This window comes from Giraffa tippelskirchi, chromosome 11 (genome assembly GCF_054371585.1).
Source record: "Giraffa tippelskirchi isolate mGirTip1 chromosome 11, T2T-mGirTip1v1.2.pri, whole genome shotgun sequence".
Lineage (NCBI taxonomy): Eukaryota > Metazoa > Chordata > Mammalia > Artiodactyla > Giraffidae > Giraffa > Giraffa tippelskirchi.
The window spans coordinates 145,685,508-145,707,607 of NC_137285.1; the positions used below are offsets into that span (position 1 = coordinate 145,685,508).

General features: G+C 39.9%; 1 protein-coding gene across 50 annotated transcripts in view; it reads right to left on the reverse strand.

Annotated features, from left to right (window-relative positions):
- PHF21A (PHD finger protein 21A) overlaps positions 1-22,100 on the reverse strand; it is a 188,934-nt gene that overhangs the window by 24,256 nt on the left and 142,578 nt on the right. For 18 of the 50 annotated variants that reach the window (XM_081538381.1, XM_081538349.1, XM_081538383.1 and 15 more), the window contains 4 exons: positions 19,053-19,253; positions 12,569-12,820; positions 10,406-10,495; positions 6,120-6,413 (listed from right to left, as the gene is read on the reverse strand). In XM_081538381.1, coding sequence (XP_081394507.1) covers positions 6,120-6,413; positions 10,406-10,495; positions 12,569-12,820; positions 19,053-19,253 — 837 coding nt within the window. Of the gene's footprint in view, positions 1-6,113; positions 6,414-10,405; positions 10,496-12,568; positions 12,821-19,052; positions 19,254-22,100 lie in introns of all 50 variants that reach the window. The other 32 variants (XM_081538382.1, XM_081538361.1, XM_081538387.1 and 29 more) reach the window with 5 other exon arrangements.

Genomic DNA, 22,100 nt, shown 5'->3' on the forward strand with positions numbered 1-22,100 from the left:
ACAGTGAAAGCACTGCTCGGAGGGAAATTCATGGCTGTAATGGTCTACATTAAAAAATAAAAAAGATTTCAAATCTATAACCTAAATTTATAGCTTAAGGAACTAAAGAAGAACTAAACCCAAAGCTAGTGGAAGGAAGGAAATAATAAAAATTATCTCCACATTTGAGTGGAGATAAATGAACTGGAGAATAGAAAAATAACAGAAGTAATGAAACCAAAAGCTGATTCTTTGAAAACATCAACAAAATTGACAAGTCTTTAGTTAAACAGGATAAGACAAAAAGAGAAAAGACACAAATAATGAAAATTAGAAATAAAAATGGAGACATTACCATGAATCTTACAGAAATAAAAAGGAGTATAAGAGAATACACTGAACAACTGTGCACCAATAGGCTGCCAGAGGGGAGGGGCCTGCAGAAGGGCTGGTGAGAGGTTGGGGGTAGCAGATATATATCCATCCTATATACAGGATGGATAAACAACAAGATCCTACAGTACAGCACAGAGAACTACATTCAATATCCTGCAATAAACCATAATCGAAAAGAATATAAAGATGAATGGTAACTGGATCACTATGCTGTACAGCAGTAATTAACACAACATTGTAAATCAACTATACCTGAACTTAAATTTTTTTTCACATTGTACACCAAAACCAGATAATATAGATGAAATGGATAAATCCTTACAAATACACAAATTACCAAAACGGACTCAAAAAGAAACAGAAAATCTCGACAGAATATACAACTAAAGAGATTGAAACAGTAATCAAAATACTCTCAAAAAAGGAAGTCCAGGACAGACAGTTTCTCTGGTGAATTCTACCAAACATTTAAAGAATTAATACCAATCTTTCTCAAACTTTCCCAGAAAACAGTTATCTATTATGAATACAGATTCAGAAATCCTCAATAAAACATTAGCACACCAAGTCCAGCAGAATATTAAAAGGATGATACACAATGATAAAGCAGAACTTATCTTAGGAATGGAAGGTATTTTAAAAAATCAATGTAATATACCGTGTTAATAAACAAAGGCAAAGAAAAACAATATGATCATCTCAATTAATGCAGAAAAAGCATCTGTGAAAACTCAATACCCATTCATGATACAAACACTCAGAAAACTAGGAAGAGAAGGGAACTTTCTCAGCTTTATAAAGGACATTTATGTGAAACCACAGCTAGCACCATACTCACTGGTGATATACCGAAAGCTTTCCCTGAGATGAGGAACAAGAGAAGTATGCCCACCTTCACCACTGCTATTGAACAATGTAGTGGAAACTCTAGCCAGAGCAATAAGGCAAGGAGAAGAAATGCAAGGCATCCAAACTGGAGAGGAAGATGTAAAACTCTATTTGCAGAGGACCTGATCTTAACATACATAAAATCTTACATACATAACATCCATAAAACAACTACTATAGCTAATAAATGAATTCAACAAAATGGCAAGATCCAAAGTCAACACAAAAATCAGCTGTATTTCTAATACATTGTAACTCATAATAGCAGTGAACAATCCTAACAGGAAATTAAGAAAACAACTCAATTTACAATATCATCCAAAAGAATAAAATATCTAGGAATAAATTTAACCTAGGAGGTAAAAGACTTGTATATGAAAACTATACAACACTGCTAAAGAAATAAAGAAAACCTAAATAAATGGAAAGGCATCCATGTTCAAGTATAGGAAGATTGAATATTGTTATTAAGATGGCAATACTACACAATCTACAGACTTAACACAATTCCTATTAAAATTCCAACAGCTCCTCCCTCTTTTTTTTTTTGCAGAAAGATTGGAAAAGACAATTCTCAAATTCATGTAGAGCTGCAAGGATTCCTGAAGAGCCGAAACAATATTGAAAACGAAAAATGTTGGACTCATCCTTCCCAATTTCAAAACTACAGCAATTAAGACAGTGTGGTTGGTAACAGCATAAGGACAGACATATAAGCCAACAGAATAGGACTGATAGTCCAGAAATAAACCCATACATCCATGGCCAATAGATTTCCAATAATGATGCGATGATCGTTCAAATGGGAAGAGAATAGTTTCTTCAAAAGTAGTGCTGGGAGAATTGGATATCCACATGGACCCTTGTTTCACATTATATTCAGAAAATTAAGTCAAAATGGATTACTGACCTACACGTAAGAGCTAAAACCATGCAACTCTTGGAAGAAAAATTAGGGTTAAATCTTTGTGACCTTAGATGTGACAATGGTTTCTTGTCTATGATACCAAAAAGCACAAGGAACAAAAGTATATCTCAAAATCTCTCAAAATATCTGGATTTCTGGTTTTTATTTATTTTTGGCTGCGTTAAGTCTCGCTGCTGCACAGGCTTTCCTCTCTTGTGGCAAGCAGGGGCTGCTCTCTAATCCTAGCGTGCAGGCTTCTCACTGCAGTGGCTTCTCCCGGGCAGAGCACAGGCTCTAGGCTGCACACACTGCTTTTGTTGTGGCTCCCAGGCTCTGCAGTGCAGGCTCGACAGTCGTGGCACATGGGCCTAGGTGCTCTGCAGCATGTGGGATCTTCCTAGATCAGGGAGCAAACCCGTGTCTCCTGCATTGGCAGGCAGATTCTTTACCACTGAGTCACCAGAGAAGCCCTCTGGCTTTTCTTAGAGAAGTTTTTCATATGATAAATATTGGCTATTGTCAAAAAGTAGCTGCCTCCTTGAGATGGAGTATATTACTTTGCAGTTTATTGCAGTCTCTTCTACTTTCTATTCTTGACACCAAGGCCAAAATGTCAATTTTGTCACACTGGTCTTACTATTTCAAAGAGAAATTAAGAATACGGCTGGGATATCTCTTGTATTCATGTTCCCATCGAAAGTGGAAAAAAAAAAATCCATTTGTTTACTCCCAGTCTATGTTACTTACTTTTATTTCCTACTCTGCACCTGTATGAATTTGCAAATCTTGTTCTCTTTTGGTTTTAAAAGATAGAAACCAAAAACTCTGAAAAATACTAGAACTAAATTAGCCACATACACCCCTGAATTATAAATTCACCTTTTGAGGCCACGATGCACGAATAATCAAAGTCAGACACCTGCAAAATTTTTAAATGTCCAAATGGTTACACCAATCAAGGTTAAAATTTGGATTAAGGGCAAAGCAAAATCCATCTTTTGGTCACTTGGCTCTGTTTTCCCCACTGGAGGGCAAAGAGTCACTACCTCAAATTTCCTTAAAGGGAAGACTGGGATTTGAAGATAATATATAGGATAATATTCTCAACTTGGAAGTACTTTTTTTTTTTTTTAAGAGGATACTGTGTAGGTTTCTATATAAAATAATAAATGGAAGTAGGTAGCAATCTGACAAATTTTCCCATAGAACCTGGGATTTTTCCAGCAGTCTAGCCTTGGGACATACACAGAAGGTTTTGTTGCAGGGGGATGGGATGGGATGGCATGGATAAGAAATGAACATTAATTCCTGGGAACTAACTGTGCCAGGCACATTCTAACAGACTTTAAGTACTTTATGACTTTCTAGCATCCACAGGCGTTTAGCCCCATTTCACTGAATCCTAGAGAGGACAAAGGCATAAAAAGGAAGCAGAGTTGGGGCTCTGATATAAGTTTGTTTGGCTTTATCTACTTTTCTGCCTTAAATATGTTTCTAGCCTCAAAGCTCTTTAAACTTTTCCACTCAGTTTTCACAGCCACAATGTAATATGGCTTCTAATGAGGGATAAGACAGGGGCTCTTTCATCTGGGGTGGATAAGAAGTTGTGGATGCCTAATGGCGGAGGGGGGGAGGATAAGTGAGACAACTGCTGTTACAGCTGATGTTACCTCTTTCCTTTCCTACAGGGAAGCCTTTGAAACTACCCAACCTGCCGTGCTTCCTACTATGAAGGCAGAGCCACAGCACCTGCCCCAAATGCTCTAGAGACTGAGTTCTGTGACGGTACAGGCTTTAACTTACCAACCCTCATGTCAGTACATGCAGCATGACAGCTGACACGGAATCAACACATTTTTATTAAGTGATTGCTATCATCCTAAACAAAAGAGCAGAAAGCAGAAAGGAACCCATCTAGCCTGGTCACATACAGAATGTTAGGACACAGGTTTGGGTATCTCTACGAGTAGGCTGTAAGTGGTACTTCCATGGCTACATATTGCCTATCTATGAGATCTCTTAAATAGCTCTAAATGAGATACTGGAAGTGAAATATGAAGAAAAAGGGGGAGAGTAGAAAGATCTGAAGATAATCCTGAGAATGGAGTCTAAAGAGAATCCTTGCTGACTGAGCTTGATAACCTGTAAGACTGCTATGCCAAGTGGTCTGCTGAACTAGAACAGCAATGACTGCATCTGTTTATTAGATCAACAAGAAGGGAGCCCATGGAGTTCACTGCTGTAAGTTATTTTAATTTATGGATATATTTTTATGATATTATAATTAACATGAGGAGCTCTATCAATATGAAAGGTTGAGATAGGAAAAGATATTCAAGATCTAATACAGAAAAAATGAGTTACAAAGTAATATATAATCTGATTTTGCCTTTTGCTTTAAAAAGAAAATATAGAGGAATATGATGCTAAACTGCTAGTAGCAACTTAGAAGGAAAAAATTATGGGAGAAGTTTACTCTCTTCATAGATCATGAGGGAATGCACTTTCTACCATATGTATCTCTGTAATGTCTGGATTTTCTTTTACAGTGAATATGTATCATCGCTGTAATCAGGAAAAAATAAGAAATGTAAAAATGAAGTGAAATGGAAAAGATTCTTGTCTCCTAAAAATATGTTGATCAAATAAGAGGTCAAAGAGAAATAACATTCTAAAATAATATTTTGAAACCACATTCTTCGTAACTCTAAGGCTCCTCAGAGGTCCTCTAAGAGCCAGCACAGGATATGACGGCAGACGGTCTACAAACATGACTTCACCCAAACTCCTAAGCTTGGGCATCTTATGTTCCTTATTTCACACTAAAGTTCCGCTGATAATAAATTTAAAAACTTCTGATCTAAAATGAATGTTAAGTCATTTATCTCTAAATGTTCCTCAAAGCATTTGCGTTTGAGTAGGCTCCCCAGGAACAGATACATGTTTTTGCTTGTATTTCCTGATATAAGACTGTGGTACCCAGATTCTTAGCGCCAGATCAGCAGCATTTATGAGCTGCCTGGGTAGAAAGCCGGTACTCCATGCATAAGGCTCCTCTGTTCAAGGCGGCCAAGGCAGCAGGAAGCCATCTCATTTCCCACCATCTGGCCAGCCTCTCTGAGTCATGGTCAGCCACCCAGAAGCAGAAGATTCAGGATCACCAGAGACTATTTTCAGATGAATGAGAACTCAAGCCTGAGCAATTAGAAATAGGTCAATGACTGTTTAAAGCAACCTTCTTAAAAGAGCTTTTCTTTGCAAAATTCTTTCTTGTCATTGGTTTTTCTTTAAATAGAGTATGGTGACTGCCTATAAATCCTTCTTCTTGGTTTTAGAAGTCTTTCTGTCATAGAACCCTTATGTATTCTTGGACGTTTAGTTCTATAGACTTACGTTTCTGACAGAAAATCTGATTTTAGAAATATAAATGAAAGCTTCAATATTTGAGCTAAAATGTCTGTAACCTCTAGAGTTAAAAGAACACATTTTAGAAATTTTAATTTTTCATTGGCTGCTCATTGTCTGTAATAGCCAGGGAAAATCTTTGTAATGAAATTCTTTTCCTTGTTTATTCTTCCTGCTTTTATAGTGATATCCTCATCTGGATTCTCACTGGGCGGAAAGGAACACAGCATTTTCTGTTTACTTCCTTATCGGTGCTTCCTGACTGAGGGCAGCAGAACTCGTCTGTGAATTTCTGCTTCTGAACCAGCAGGGGGAGCTCACTTACACAAGAATCAGAATCCACCTACAAGGAGAAGGTGAGTAAAGCAACCCCAGCTTTCTTCAGTAAGAATGGCCCTTTTGTACTGTGGATAAATTATCTCCTGATAAGCAACTAGCAATCGTGCTGAGATAAAGAGCCTTTGAGAAGATAAAGACCCCTTAGAGACTGCCCGGCCTCAATGGCAAAGCTACTGCCCAAAGCAGGTCCATCCTGTACCTGTACCTGTTTTTCAAGGCTTGGCTTGCTAAGCTGTACAGTCTGAGGTCCAGCGAGTCTGGTCCCTGGAGTAGCTATCACAATGCTGGTGAGCTGGGCCATGGGGAACGTTTTGGCTATGGTTGCAGTCTGCCCATTGACGACACGGACGGGGTGGATAGAATTCTGGGAGGTAGGGAGGGTCGTGGGGGTGAACTTGGTCAACATGACGGGCCTCTGGATAAGCTGAGGAGCTGCAAGCATGGGAGGAGGTGCTGGGGCAATAGGAATGTTATTCTGGGCCACAGGCTTGGGTCGAACCTATGGAGAAAGAAAGAACAATTATCGTATTACTTAAACTTCTCAAGTCCTATAAGCTTTTAGACACTGCCAGATCTTCTACACTATATATGTGAAATGGTATTCAGTATAAGTATTTATTGACAGCCACTTTAGAATTATCAATTCTATAGATCTCAGGATATATAATATTACAGAGATGCATCAGCTCTTAAGAGGATCTAGATGCTACCCTAGAATGTAGATTTTCTGATTCCAAACCATAGCTCCCCCTCCTATACCATGCCACCTCTTCAGGCTGAGGTCAGATGCCTAATCCAGAGACTGGTACCACCCAGAACGTGTGCCCAGTAATGGTAATAACACTGCCAATGCCCTGAACCCACATTCTAAATTTCTTCATACCCACAGCTTCAGTTCCCGCTCATCTCTGGTCCTCTAACTCCAGTCCTCCAGTTCTCAACCAGTCCTTCTCTAAGTCTCCCTCGTGGCTTCCTCTACCTCTGCTTAATCCAAAATATAACTATTCCTCAGAGTTTTGTCCTGGAACCCCTTTACTTCCCAATGCCCCCACTCCTCCTGGGAATTCTCACACATCCTACGGCTTCAGTTACTATCTCCATACTGAAGACTTCCATACTTGGATCTTAGGACCAGACATTTCCTGAACTTCAGAATCATTTGTTCATCTCTCTATTATACATCTCTACTTGGAAATTTCACAAGAAGTTCAAAATCAACATGTCTAAAACTCATCAACTTCCAATCCTTTCTTCTTCTTATAATCACTACCTCAGTAAACACCCCTTTCTTACTAAAACAAAACAAAACAAAAAACTTCAGAATCATTCCTAATGCTTCCACTCTACCTCTGCTTCCTAAATCCTTCTCAAAAATATGTCTACTTTTCTATCCTCATTGCCACTACTCTAGCTGTGTCATTTTACTGAAACAGTGGCAGAAAACTGTGATTAAAAACATGGGATTATGCTTGCCTGGGTTCAAATCCTGGTTCTACTACTTACTAGTTAGCTGTGTAACCTAAGGTAACATACCTGATCTCTATAAGCCAGTATTTTTAAACTTTCTAAATTGTGACCTGGAGGCAAAATCCTTTCTCCTTATACATAAGAAGTTGACCTTAAGTTAACTCCAACTCTAGCTGTATACCCCTGGAAGCCTGATAACAGACGAATGCCAACTATGTTAGTAGAAACACTGTTTATGGTAAAAATGACCTCTTTTGTTAAATCAAATCTACTATTTCCATTACTTGCAAAAAGCATAGACAGAAATTTGCTATAATTTGCTTTTTTGTAAAAAAAAAGATCAGACATCATGTTTTGGGCTTCCTAAAATGGGGTGACTCTTGTAACTGGGCCTGTCCACTGCGGGGACCTTGAAAGCCATACCTATGAATTGTTGCAAGATACACTGGGCTCCTGAGAGGCATAAGGTTTCTGTGCCAGGGAGGCTCTCCCACTGTCCTGATGAAGACCTTGTTTGCCTGTACCTGAGCAGTCCCTGGACAGCCACAGAGACTGTTGTATGGACGCCTGTAGGGACTCCTACTGAAGAAAAATGCCTGATGCTATCTTGCTGGCAAGTGCTAGTTTCTGTCCTATATCATTCCAAGTGGACTGGTGCAGAGAGTGGCCCTTGACAGTCTTGTGAGTCTTAATACTTAGCTGCATCTAAGACAACCCTATAGTGTGTGCTACAAATATATAATAGGAAATATGCTTTACACTGTAAACATAGACATTTATCTAGACATAGACATAGACATTTATCTATACATCTATTTAAAAGAAAACTCATGAAACAATACTTATGTGCTACATACTCTTAACATTTCCTATTCTGTTTTCTTCATTTTACTTAAAAACTCTGGTTACAGTCCATCAAATTGATTTCACAGTCTACTAATGGGTCATGACCCACCCTTTGAAAAACAGACTAAACCTTAGATTCTTATCTAAAAATAAACACCACCTACTTTCACAGAGTTGTTGTGAGGATTAAAATAGGTAACCCATGTAAAATGCCTACTGCAGTAAGTGGCACATAGCAAGATTCTCTAAACATTAGCTATTATTGTTGACACTGTCCAAACGGTTTTTCCTGCCACAGTCTAGACAATCACCAATCCATTCTCTACATAGTGTTAAGAGGGAATTTTCTAAAACAAAAATATAATCATGCCAAGTACTTGTTTGAGAATAATTTAATGGACCTCACTGTTCCTAGGTAAGGCCCAATTCCTATATAGCCTCCAAGGTTCCAAAGGCACTGGCCCATGGGCTTCTCCATCCTCACCTTACTCTAGCCTGAGTCAGCCACGTGGACCACATGCTCAGCCACATCAAATTTCCTTTGGTTCCTTAAGCCTACGTGTCTCTCGCCATTGTGGACTTGCATACATGTTCCTCTTTCTGCCCAGGACATTTTTATTCCTCCTCCATAACTATGTCAAACTAACATCATTAGGACTTTAGGCCTAAGCTTGAATGTCAGCTCTTCAAGGAAACTTTCTGTAATATTCCAAGGATGAGCTGGGTGTCCTCCTCATGTGTTCGCAGACTACACGGTACTTCCAATGATTGTTCAGTTGCTCAGCTGTGTCCAACTCTTTGCAACCCCGTGGACTGCAGCACGCCAGGCTTCCCTGTCCTTCACCACCTCCTGGAGCTTGCTCAAACTCACATCCACTGAGTCAGTGATGCCATCCAACCATCTCATCCTCCGTCACCCCCTTCTCCTCCTGCCCTCAGTCCTTCCCAGCATCAGGGTCTTTTCCAATGAGCCGGCTTTTCGCATCAGGTGGCCAAAGTATGGGAGCTTCAGCTGTAGCATCAGTCCTCCAATGAATATTCAGGGTTGATTGCCTTTAGGATTGGCTAATTTGATCTCCTTGCTGTCCAAGGGTCTCTCAGGAGTCTTCTCCAGCACCACAGTTTGAAAGCATCAGTGGACACAGTGATTGCCGTACATGTGTCGGAAGCTGCATGAGGCTGAGAACTATCTTGAAACTCTCATATCCATAGTTCTTAGGGACCTTTTGATACCTACAGCATTAAGGATTTACCTGATAAATTATTGATTTATCTCATATTAGCAGTGCCCATCCCGCTCCCCAAGGCAATTCAGAAATCACTAATGGCCACTGACCACACACTTCCTTTCTCTTCTCTCTTTGTCTGAAAGCTGAGGCCTCAGATAGAAATACCCAGTCTTTCTACTAGGCAAGTCAACTCCCCGTCAAAGTCCACACTGGGACAATCCTGGTAGTCTGTCATGAGAACGGTGAGTTCAGCCCCATTGCTGGAAGAATGCTCTCACGAGAATATGGGCAGTGTTGCTTGGGTCTGAGTAGAAAGTTCCCTGTATAGCTTCCTAGTCTAAATGTTCATTAGCAAGACTTCGTGTTTCAGTATAATGCTCAGTGCCATCACTTTCCAGAGAACAGAATGCTTTCTACTAGTTGGGTTGCTACTGTCCCTCCCTACTCTCCTCAGCATATGGGGTTTGGGGTTGGGGGGGAGAGAAGTGAGAACTGCATTTCTTCCCCACTGGCAGGCAGTTCTGGCTAAATTCTTCCAGTAAGTCAATGTCATAAGGTTGAAAATGGTGCTATCTTAATTATTTTAAACTTAGGACAATTTCCCTTTCCATACTGCTACAGCCTTTTGTCACTACTAAAAAAACCCCTGATGATAACATAAGCTTCTTCTGGGGGACTTTCCTGGTGATCCAGTGGTTAAGACTCTGTACTTCCACTGCAACAGGCATGGGTTCGAACCCTGGTCGGGGAACTAAGATCCCACATACTGTGTGGTGCAGTGAAAAAAAAAAGGCTTCTTCATGGTATAGGGATCTGCAGCTAGAATCTTTTGCTAAGTGGGATCTGAATACAGCTCAATTGACAAGTACATTATAGGCTGCTTCGAAAGGGTCCACAAGGATTTTTGTCTCACCTAACCCATCACTGGGCTTGTCACTGATTTACTCACCTGTGGAAGAAAGTTTGGACGTGGAGTGAGTCTAGGAGGGGGGATAAATTGTGGTACTTTGATGGGCTGAGGAGGTGTTGCCTGAACCTGCTAAAAAAAGTGAGAAAGACAAATCAGAGGAGAAAATAATTATTCAATATAAAATAAAAGCTAGGCATCTTTTTTTTTTTTGAGTATAATTGCTTTACAACGTGTGTTCGTTTCTGCTATACAACAAATTGAACCAGCTACACGTATACATATATCCCCTCTCTCCTGAGCTTCCCTCCCACCCCTCAAGGTCATCACAGGGCACGGAGCTGAGCTCCCTGTGCTATACGGCCAGCTTCCCACTAGCTCTTTATTTTACATATGGTAGTGTATACACGTCAATGCTACTCTTCCAATTCACCCCACCCTCTCCTTCCTGTGTCCACATGTCCATTCTCTACATCTGTGTCTCTATTCCTACCCTGCAAATAGGTTCACTGGTACCATTTTTCTAGATTCCATATATATGCGTTAATATGTGATATTTTTCTCTTTCTGACTTACTTCACTCTGTATGACAGATGCTAGGTCCATCCACATCACTACAAATGACTCAATTCTGTTTCTTTTTATGGCTGAGTAATATTCTATTGTATACATATACCACATCTTCTTTATCCATTCACATGTTGATGGACATCTAGGTTGCTTCCGTTGTCCTGGCTATTGTACATAGTGCTAATGCTCGGTATTCTTAAAGGATTTTCAGCATCACTACTCTCCCCATCAGACAACATTTTCTACAAGCTTTCACTGGAGAATTAACCATCCGAATTCACATCACCTTAAGAAGCTTCCTTATTCTTCTGCTTGTATGTTTTGCCCCATAAAGTGAACGTGTGTTTTCTTACACCTCTAATGTAGAACATAACAGACTCAGCAATCTCAGACGATTTCCTTTGACATTCAAGAACTCTTGCACTTGTGTATTTTAAAAGTCAACACTGATTCCAAAGTAAAATCAAACTTGCAGCCTGGACATATGGGCTTTTTCCTAATATACGAGTTTTACCTAACAGTGAATGGCTTTCTTCCTACAGAGAATTCTCTAACTCTCAGCATCTGGCTGAGTTATTTGGCTGCTTCCCTAAAGATTCCTGGGTAAGAAGCAGAGCTTCCCTTTAAGGCCCTCTAGCTTCACTCACCACTGGTCATTATTTGAAAGCCATCAAGAGCCCTTAGCTTCCACTTTAAGAAAGGACCTTTAAACTGCAATTTGGATATATTCTGAAAACATTGGTTTTTAGATGGTTTTACCCTAGAAATCTCAAGAACAATTTTTGTTCAAGAACTTCTTCCTTCCAGAGGTCTTTTTTTTCTGATGGACCCTGGAATGGACACTGTTATTTGTGAGTTTCTTAAACATTTTTAAAGTGCCCCAACTAACTCCAGTACTTCCTGAGTGCAATTTCAAGGAAGAGTGAACTAAAAAAATTGAGCAGGGCATTTCTCCTGAATTAGTAGTATAGCACCAGAGCACTCAAGTCTCACCGGGAGGACTGTGAATAGGACGGAGGGAGAGATACATGAAACCACGCAAATGCCTCTGTGAAGCACACTTTCCCCCTTTAAGTCAAGTCAAATTTTGGCCATCCCTGGTGTCAGGTAACCTCTACAGTTATTTAAATAGACAGTGTGTGTGTGTTAGTCGCTCAGTCGTGTCCAACTCTTCACAACCCCATTAACTGCAGCCTGCCAGGCTCCTCGGTCCATGGGATTTTCCAGGCAAGAATACTAGAGTGGGTTTCCATTTCCTTCTCCACGGGATCTGCCCAACCAAGGGATCGAACCTGGGCCTCCCGCACTGCAGACTCTTTAGTGTGTGAGCCACCAGGGAAGCCTCAAATACTACAGTGGGTTGCCATGCCCTCCTCAGGGGATCTTCCCAACCCAGGGACTGAACCCAGATCTTCTGCATTGCAAGTATATTCTTTACTGTCTGAGCCACCAGGGAAGCCCCTATAAATAGCAGGAATGTCATATTCCCTCGTCAGTCCCAAAGGCGAATTTGGTATGGAAGAAGACTGATGGAGACTGAAAAATCCAGCAGGAGCATCACATGGATATAACTCTACAAATGCATATCCTGAACCCTCTCATGCGGGCACACATGAGTAGCAGCTGCTGGCTTACCAGAGTGACTGTGTTTTTTGCCACAATTTGGACAGCCTCTGCCCCAGGCCCAGTGACCTTACTAGACGTCTGGAGGTTGACTGGTGTGTTCTGCACATCAGTGCTGAGCACAGCCTTCTGACTGTTGATGGCGGTCACCATAGCAATGGTAGGTCTCTGGCCCACAACAGAGGCAGGCATTGTCGCAGTTGCTGCTTTCAAGACGAGAGGTAGTGTCTTTGTGGTAATCATAGAAGCTGTAGTTACAGTCTTCTAGGAGACATGGAGAACAGATATTAGGACACTGAAGTGTCATCCCACTAAACAAAATGCTAACCTCCAGAAGAAAACAAAGCAATGGTTCTCATAATCAGTCAAGCTTTTTGGTATAACATTTCTTTTGTGTACACAGAGCACAGTTCTTACTACAGGGCAAACAATGTCAAGTTTGCCAGAGTTCTCAAATTTAGCTTCAAGTCTGTTTATAGTAATAACTGCAAGATAATATGGCCACAAGATTTTCAACAAGGAAAGGAGTGGGTTTACAGGTAAGAGGATATGAGTGTAACTCTTTCTTCTGGGTTTTTTTATTTTTGCTTGCTCTCAATTTAAACTTTGTAAAAGTTGCAAATCAATGAGGTACACACCATCTCTTTAACTGTTACAACCTCATCAACATGAAGAAACTTATCATATAATTCTGGTTATCTGCCTTCTGTGACACAAAGGCTGGGATAAAAGGACAGTCAATGTCTTTTAATTCTTTTGAGTGTCACCTTGGAGAGGAAGAAAGGAAACTCACATGAGAATTAGTCCAGTTGTTGCCTCAAAGGCAGTAAATCCCCAATTCTAGATAACGAAACCTATTACCCAACTAGTATAGTAAATACCAGCTCTTGATAACAAAGGGATATGAGTCACTACCAACAATCTTTTCTCTGGAGGACTGCTGCAGAAGTGATTAAAGACCCAGAAAAAGGCGATGGGGTGGAAACAAACACCTGAGTTTCAGAAAGTCTGATAGATCAGAGTCTGAACTAAGGTAAGAGGACTTTGCTGATGCGCCACAAGCACTACTGCAGCTTTGGAGCTGTATTTTTCTAAATTTTTCTATTAGCATAATTAAAGGAGCCAGCTACAAAAGACAAAAATACAAACAATCTCATTTCACGGCATATACATCTATCGAATGCTACTAGTCACTCAATATAGAGATGTTTCAGAAACATGAAAATATACCTGGTCTAACTTGTTGGTTCTCATTTTAATATTATCAAATTTCATCTTTTTCTTCTTACTCTATACTTGCCCTGTTCAGTTTCATAGCTAATAGCCACATGTGGGTATTCAAATTTAATTAAAACAAGATACAAATTAAAATATCAGTTCCTCAGTCAACTAGCCACACTGAAAGTATTTATAGCTACATGTGACTGCTGCTGCTGCTGCTAAGTCGCTTCAGTCGTGTCCGACTCTGTGCGACCCCATAGACGGCAGCCCACCAGGCTCCCCAGTCCCTGGGATTCTCCAGGCAAGAACACTGGAGTAGGTTGCCATTTCCTTCTCCAATGCAGGAAAGTGAAAAGTGAAAGTGAAGTCGCTCAGTTGCATCCGACTTTCCGTGACCCCATGGACTGCAGCCTACCAGGCTCCTCTGTCCATGGGATTTTCCAGGCACGAGTACTGGAGTGGGGTGCCATTGCCTTCTCTGACATGTGACTAAAGGCTACCAAACTGGCCAGTGGAGTTTTCAACACTACAGAAAAGTTCTTTGGACAAGTGTTGCCCTCAACGAGGGTAAAGGACCCCACTCTCCCTGAAACAGATCTGAACAAATTCCTTTGTGAATTTCTATTTCAGTGTTTATGTGAGTTCTTGTGTATTAAGTCATTTGGTTCTAAGTAATTTTTCTGCCATAAACACTTGCATGACAATACACTTGCATGTATTATCTAACTTTTTAACACCCATTTTTTAGCCAAAAAAGGTAATAAGCTGACCTCATCTATCCCATACTGAGAATAATTAGTGATCCTTATTGACGCCTACAATCAAAAGCACCCAATGTTTCCTCTTCCCTTAGTCAATGACACAGGATGGCTTAGTTTCCTTGCCACTGTCCTCTCCAGTGTGAAATGGGAGTAAAAGGGGAAACACTGATGATGATTATTTTATCTTGGGAGGTAGCAGGCCAGCCAATGCCTATCAGTGATGAAAACCAAATAAAAGCGAAATGCTATTTATCATCAGAAATGTTACAGCAGTATAGCAGCAAGGACTGACTTTGTATTACCAGCTATCTTAATATCTGTTTTTAATCCAGTGTGATATTAGTTCTATCTTTCAATTTAAAACGTTTAAATACACAGAACTTTTGAAGTGGTGAGCAAGTCACACCAGATGGCATTCAATCCTGGTACCACCACGAGTTGTGGAAGGAAAGCTATAATCGGCAGAACTCACTGCCATGGATTTTAAAAACATTTGTGCATGTTTTACTACTTTAAAAGAGAGTCAATATACTTCTGTTTGAAATATGCTTGGTTCAGGTTAAGTCATTATCAATTTTCTGAATAATTATTCTTAAAAAGTGAGTAAAACCTCAAACTAACCTGAATTATATACTTACCATTAACTGCAACACTAAAAAGCACTGGATTCTAACAAGTGTGTTCACATGTTAGCATTTTTATTCTACTTTAGAAATATTTAGTTGTAGCTAATTTCACTCCATGTCTTCTAGCAGCTACATAACTCTCTTTGTACATAAAGGCACAAGATCTAGTACTGTATGTTCTGATGAAAAGCTTTCGATGAATATATTTGCTAACCATTTACTGACACCAGGTATTCCCACAGGTACTAGTTGGCTCTTTACTCCTGGTCCGGTGCTTATTCTATTCTAAGTACTAGGGAACACAAACCGATCCTGGAGTTCTGAGTTTAGATGACAAAGAGAATCTAAAATTTTTATATCCAAACCTAATGAAAACCTCTGAGTTGTTCTGGCAGGAGGAAGAGAAGACACAGAGAGGAAAGGTGCCCCAAAACAAAGAAAGTGATTTTTATGGAAGCTGTGATTAGTCCTTGACTGGTTGATGTGGTCCAAGTATGATCTCTTTCAAGAGATGACAGAAGTTTTCCCAGTTTCATGAAGGGGTTCTTTACGGACAAAACCAAAACTGCATGAACTAGAAGTTAATGCAGAAAATACATGGCAAGAAGTACTAACAGCAAAATCTTTTTACTTTTTTGCTAAGTTATTGGTTTTTTACAGTCACATGTGGCTAGTGGCTACAAAGCATAAGGTAGTGAATTTAAAAAGACAGGCTCCAATGTACAAATCAGAACTTAGAGGGATTATTACTATGGGCTCTAATTAACTTCCACATCTATTTCAGATTGTTGGTTTAGTTGTGAATGGAAGGTAACTGTTGTACACTTGGACAGCTATCAGTAGAATTCCACTCCCTTCTGTCTATAAGGGTTTATTTCTGTTTGGTTTTATTAATTGCATGTTTCTTTACACCTGTATTCATTTAAAATTATAGAGTTGTGAATATAAGTTGAAGAGTACACCTGTGTTCAACTGTTCTTTCATTGTTTTCTGTAGATTGGAAAATTTTCAAAATATACATACAAACATGAGTTGGAATTAGCTAAGTAACGGGAACTGGTTTCCTTCCCCCTCCCTCCCTCTCCCTAGCCTTGGTACATGCTAATCACCCAACTTAGAATAAAATGCTTGCTCTTCCTCGAGTCTCCTCCTTGCTCACACAGATCGCTAAATTTATAGCAAATCCTTTCTGGACTGAAACATTTAGTATACGCCACATATTAAACTTCCCATTTGTCCCTGACCTCATGAACCTTTAATGACTCCCTATGACTGCCAAAAACCCCCAAAGTTCTGCCACACGTTGGAGAGCTTCCACAAGCTAGCCTCTTCCTATTTCCTGGCTCTATCTCCCTCTCCACCACTTCCTGGAATCCAAGCTCCAGCCACATCAGCCTCCCTGCTATTCCCAAGGCACACGTTTCCTTTCTGTCCATACTTTTGTTCACACTGTTCTCAGCACTGTGACGCTCTTTCCCCTCTGCTCCGTCACTGAACTCTCTTATCTGTCGAGGCCCTGATCAAAAGCTACCTTCTTTATGAAGCACTGTCTGAACCCTCTGGTCAATATTACTGTCCTCTGGTATTTTCACAGCTCCTCATTGGTGTTTTCATTTTTTTCTTGTTAGCTGTTTACATCTTCCTCTCTTCTAATTTTTTAAGTTCTTGAAGACAGAAACCCTGGCTTATTTGTGAATCTGTCCTCTCCAGTGCCCAGCACAGGGCTTGCATATAGTAGAGACTCAATAAATATTTGTATAATTAATGAAAATAATTATCATAGTTTACCAGATTCTAGGCAGGGACATTGTTGTTGTTCAGTTGCTAAGACATTACTACCTCTCTGTATACTAAAAGCTAGCATATAAGGAGCACCTGATAAATAATGATGGACAGTTTAGTATAAAAACAAAACCCCCAAACTTAAAGATCTTTTGGCTTTTATCATTAAAAAAAAAAAGCAATATAAAACAAGCTTAGCTAAATCAGTTAAATCATGAGGTGGGCTACCAGATGGAGGCGCCACTGTTTTGGGACTAGCCCAAGGCCCCTTACTATTGCCATCCCAAACTATCACAGAACTCGGATTACCAGGGAAGGGAATAGCTATTGTTTAAGTATTACGTAAGTATTTCCTCTGATTTGTGCAATATGGAATGGTACTTGAAGAAAAAGTTTCCATGGATTAATAGAGAAAACTCCTACTACCAGGAAACAATGAATTCTACCAAACTTCTTCCATGTGAACACTTTCTGATCAAACTGTACTTTGGAAAGAGAACAACCAATCCAACTCTGTTAAAAACTCCAAAAGAAGTAAACTGATAGGCAACCTTTTAGAAGAAATACAAGTCCTGGTCAGGGGGGTTTTAAAGTCAGTTTGAATGCCTCATTTCCAAATAGCCTTGGAGATCAGGGTAAAAATGATGCAGGCCACTCTAGCTACCTGATTTACAATCGGGAGTCTTCATTCTTCCTTCTTTGGCATTTTATACAATGTCAGTATTTCTCTTTTGGACACCGTATAGCAGTTTAGAGTAGCAAATGGACAGATCTTTCAGTCAGAATATCTGGGTTCAAATCTTTGCTCCACCACATAACACTTACATGATTTTAGGCAATTACTAATTTCTCTGTGCCTTAGTTTTCTTCTCTAGAAGTCAAAGATAATAACAATAATACTGTCCTGGGGGGCTGGAGTGAGGACTGTGCACACTGCGCGTGTGGAGCACTTAGGGGAGTGCCGGTATAGCGTTATAATATAACCTCCATTAAACGCTAACTGCCCTCAGTAATCTTCAGCATTTTTATAAGTGTTTTTTTGCATTTGCAAAATATTGTATATGAACTAGTCCAATGTACATAAATAGTGACTAACCAAGTAAACTATAATGTTTTGCTCTACATGTTAAGATATGGTGGAGATGGTGTTGGTGGGTGAGCAGTGTCCATGCTTAAGTTTCAGAAAATCCCAAAGTCCTTGAAACCAGGTGTAAAAACGACTGTATTAGGTGTGAATGTGTATTTTTCCGGGGAGGGAATCCATGGCTCTACAGAGTCTTAGAGGAGTCTGTGACCTCCAAAGACCAAGAGCCACTGTTGAAGAGTCCCCTTTTAAAAGGTATGCCCACACTACATGTAAGAGTGTGGAGATCAAGCTTGATTACTTCTCTTAATTGAATCATTCCTAAATACATCCTTTCTGTGTGTCTTGAATGCCTTAACATCCTTACATTATGTGACAGTAAAAATGCTTTTTCAGTAAAATCATTTATTTGCACAGCTACACCAATTATAATGTTCTTAAGCTTTCCACTCCTTAACGCTATTTTTGACTGGTAGCTTCCATTTCAGATTTCCTTCACTGTATGAGAACAAATACATATTCTCTTATGAGATGAATATGATCTTGGAAGTGAATATTTCATTTCTATGAAATATATCACCTTCTAAATGCCTCTTTCTACTGGTCCCATGGGCATTGATCCTGGACTATTTCCACACCAACTGCTAAGCATTCCAGAAAAACAATTCCTGATGTTAAGTCACAGAGACATTTAGAACAAGTGTAAATAAACACTTTCGGAAATTCAAAATAAGACTTTAATTCTGCTCTAATACAGAGACGTGATATTTCTTTGATTACCTTTTCCCCTTCTTTGGACACATGGGAAATCATTTTAACTTTCACTCCTTGGTAATGTTATTTCTTTGTGCCAATGAATTTCAAGTGATTGTTATCCCAGATACAGTATAAGAAAGTAACCAGAAAACCTTTTGTTTAGCGCTAGTTCCGCTGTTAGTACAGGCTGAAACTGGACCTAGCTCTCCGTGACCACGGACAACCCAGCCCCGGCACGGAGCCCGGGGCGCCCCGCCCACGCGCACCTGGGAGGCAGTCAGGCTGGGGGAGGACGCAGCCGGCTGGGCGTGGTGGTGGTACTGCTGCTGCTGCGGGAGCGGCTGGAGTGGCTGCTGCTGCGCCGTTTGCAGTTTGTTTTCCGATTGTGGCAATGGCTGTATTTGGAACTTGTCTGGTTGTTCTTGCTTTACTATTAGGTTCTTCCGTAGCTGTTCAACTACTCTTTTCTACCAAATGAGGACAAAAAAGAATAAAATCTATTAGAATATTGTTCTATCAGCTGTAGAGAAATAGGCAGCAATTATACACCCCTGACAACTTTTCTGGAACCAGATAAATCTAAAACTTGTTACATCTAAAATTTAGACAACAGATAAAACAACTGAGAAGAAACCCATGGCATGAGAAACACTTGATATATAAAGGGAAGCTGAGCCACACACGAGAAGAAAAGCCAAGGGAGGGCACATACCAGAGCTGGGACTCCTTGACTACTATCCCCTGGTGTGCCCGGCTGGAAGGACAGCGTAAAGTAGCAGTAAATACAAGACTCTGGAGACACACTGCCTCAATTCAAATTTCAGTTCTGCTACTTACCAGTTCTATGACATTGGTCAAGTCACATAACCTATCTGTGCTTCAATTTCCTGTTCTGTAAAATGAGGTAATTAACAATAACCTTAAGACTCTTACAAGTACCAAAATGCCTCATGTAAAGTACTCAGAATTATTAGTGCTGTACACTGTTGGTCATTTGTTTTCTTTTGCATCTGATAACATAGATACCAGTCATACTAATTTTTATTAATTAAGCAAACATCATGTATGTACCCCAGTTTAAAACATTAAACAGACTTTAAGAAACCTTGATCCCAACACTATGTGATATATACAACAGACACTTTCAACACTGAAACAGGTAACTCATTTAACAGGATTATGAAAATTTTGTTTAGGCAGAGTAGGGTTTTGAGTAAATGGGATAAAATTTTTAAATAATTTTTTCCCGTCTTTATTGAAATCAAAGAAAATGGTATGTTCAGAAACCGTCATTACTATAATACTACATTTCAACAAAGTTACGCTCCACACAGGCACAGACTTAACTTTGTTTGCAACTAAACTTTGCATCAAGAACTACGTGGCTAAGTGAATGTCTCTTCACCTGATGTGCGGAGCGGTGGAACTGAAGACTGGCAAATGGCTCAGAGAAAGGACACGAACCACTTGGGGCCTGACTTGGGCTCTGACTCTCCTGCTCTAATGGCTGGAAGAAAGTCTAATATGCAGCACTCCTCATTTACACTTTTGAGATGAGTTCACCAGCTGAGGTTTGTTACTTCTGACAAAAGCAGACTGCTACTTTCTAACACAGTTTTTAAATAGAGAAGAAGAAGTAAATAAAGATCGTTAAATGAGGGGTTAAGTGAAACCATAAGGACCAGGCTGATTTTCACATTCCTGTTTATGACTCTAACCAACTTCACTACACAATACTCTCTAAAGAAGCCAAACCTGCAGGTTATGTGCTTAACCTATTTGAACATTAAGATATTTACAAGATGGATTTTTTTTTAATGTTAAGCCAATACAAAATACATTCTTGACCAAAAAAAAAAAATTTTTTTTTTTTAATGATTCTTTTTAGGTAATGAAAATATCATATAAAGGCTGGTGAAGGGAAAGTAGGCTATACTTTACACTCTGCTAGCACTGCCTCTCTGAGAAGTTAAATATTAAAAAGAAAAAAGAAAGATGCACAGTTCAAAGTAGTTCCAGAAACCATCTGCAGAATACGAAAAATGCAAATTAATAAAAATATAAAATTCTTATAAAAATAACTTTCAAGTCTTCAAAATCCTATTTCTCAAATATAGAAGGCAGAGTAATGGAATGGATATAGTTTAAGAAAAGGGGAGCAACAGCAGTGGTGCTATGGATAATTCTGAGCATCACGTGTAGATTTTATTACTTGGTGACTGCCAAAACAGTTAGACCTGTAACAATTAAATAATTATTTAGAGCTGCTTTCAGTCCCCCTCCCCAACATATTAATCAGCATTAATTAAATATATTAACAAACTGTTAAAAGTGCAGCACCGACAGCCAAAGAAAGGGACTAGAGAATCTTTACCAAACAAAAACAAACCTCCCAGCTCAAATCAGGGGGAGGAGGAGAAACAATACAAACATAAATGTGATATCTGCCAAAAAATATACTTTGAACAAAAACAGCACCAGAAACTAAATCATTACTATACCAGGCGCAAAAGGAAAGGGTGTTTTTCTCCTCTCCAGCCATCCTTGGGAAATACACTGTGCTCTTCCACTTACTGCCTAACTGGGTTAAACTAGAAGGAAGAGACAAAGCTCGGAACCCACTCCTCGTGTTTTGTACAACAGAAGGGAACAGTAGGGGAAAGAACAAGAAAGGGACGCAGGCTAGAGTACTCTGCAGCCATATGGCTAGAGCAAGGTGAGGACCAATCAGAACCAGAATCAGGACCGTGGGAGTCAGTGAGTCACCAGGCATTCACAACTGTTCCTCCCCCGGGGCCTGAAACAAAGAGGGGAGGGAGATGGGATCATAATACCTGCAAACTTACTAGTCCTTGAGAAGAGGGGAAAAAAAGGAAAAAGAGAGAGCTATGCAGACTGGACACAGGTCAGATCATATGAGCTGTGTAATGCTTCCTTTGAAAGAAGGCACTAGCATATTTCAGAGAGCCGCTCAGAAATGCATTGCCCCGGCAGTGCTTGCTGTGTTCACCAGAAGATGAGAAGAATATCCAGCATATAGTTGTGCATGTCTACGGATTTTCTTTTTTTAAATCAAGGTTCAGGTTGATTCTTTACATCAATTAAACTCCTATTCACTGCATTTTGAAAACCAATGATCTACAGTTAGGTGAGTTCCGGAGTGGAGGTGCTCCTTCCTCATGAGCACAGAGACTCTGGTACACTCTTTTTAGGACCAGCTAATAAAGGAGAGCTGCCCTCTGCAGTAGTTGGCTCTTCTAGGTTCCACATCCAGGCTTGTTCTAGTTCAGTCTTGTAGCTCTGGCAAATAACGA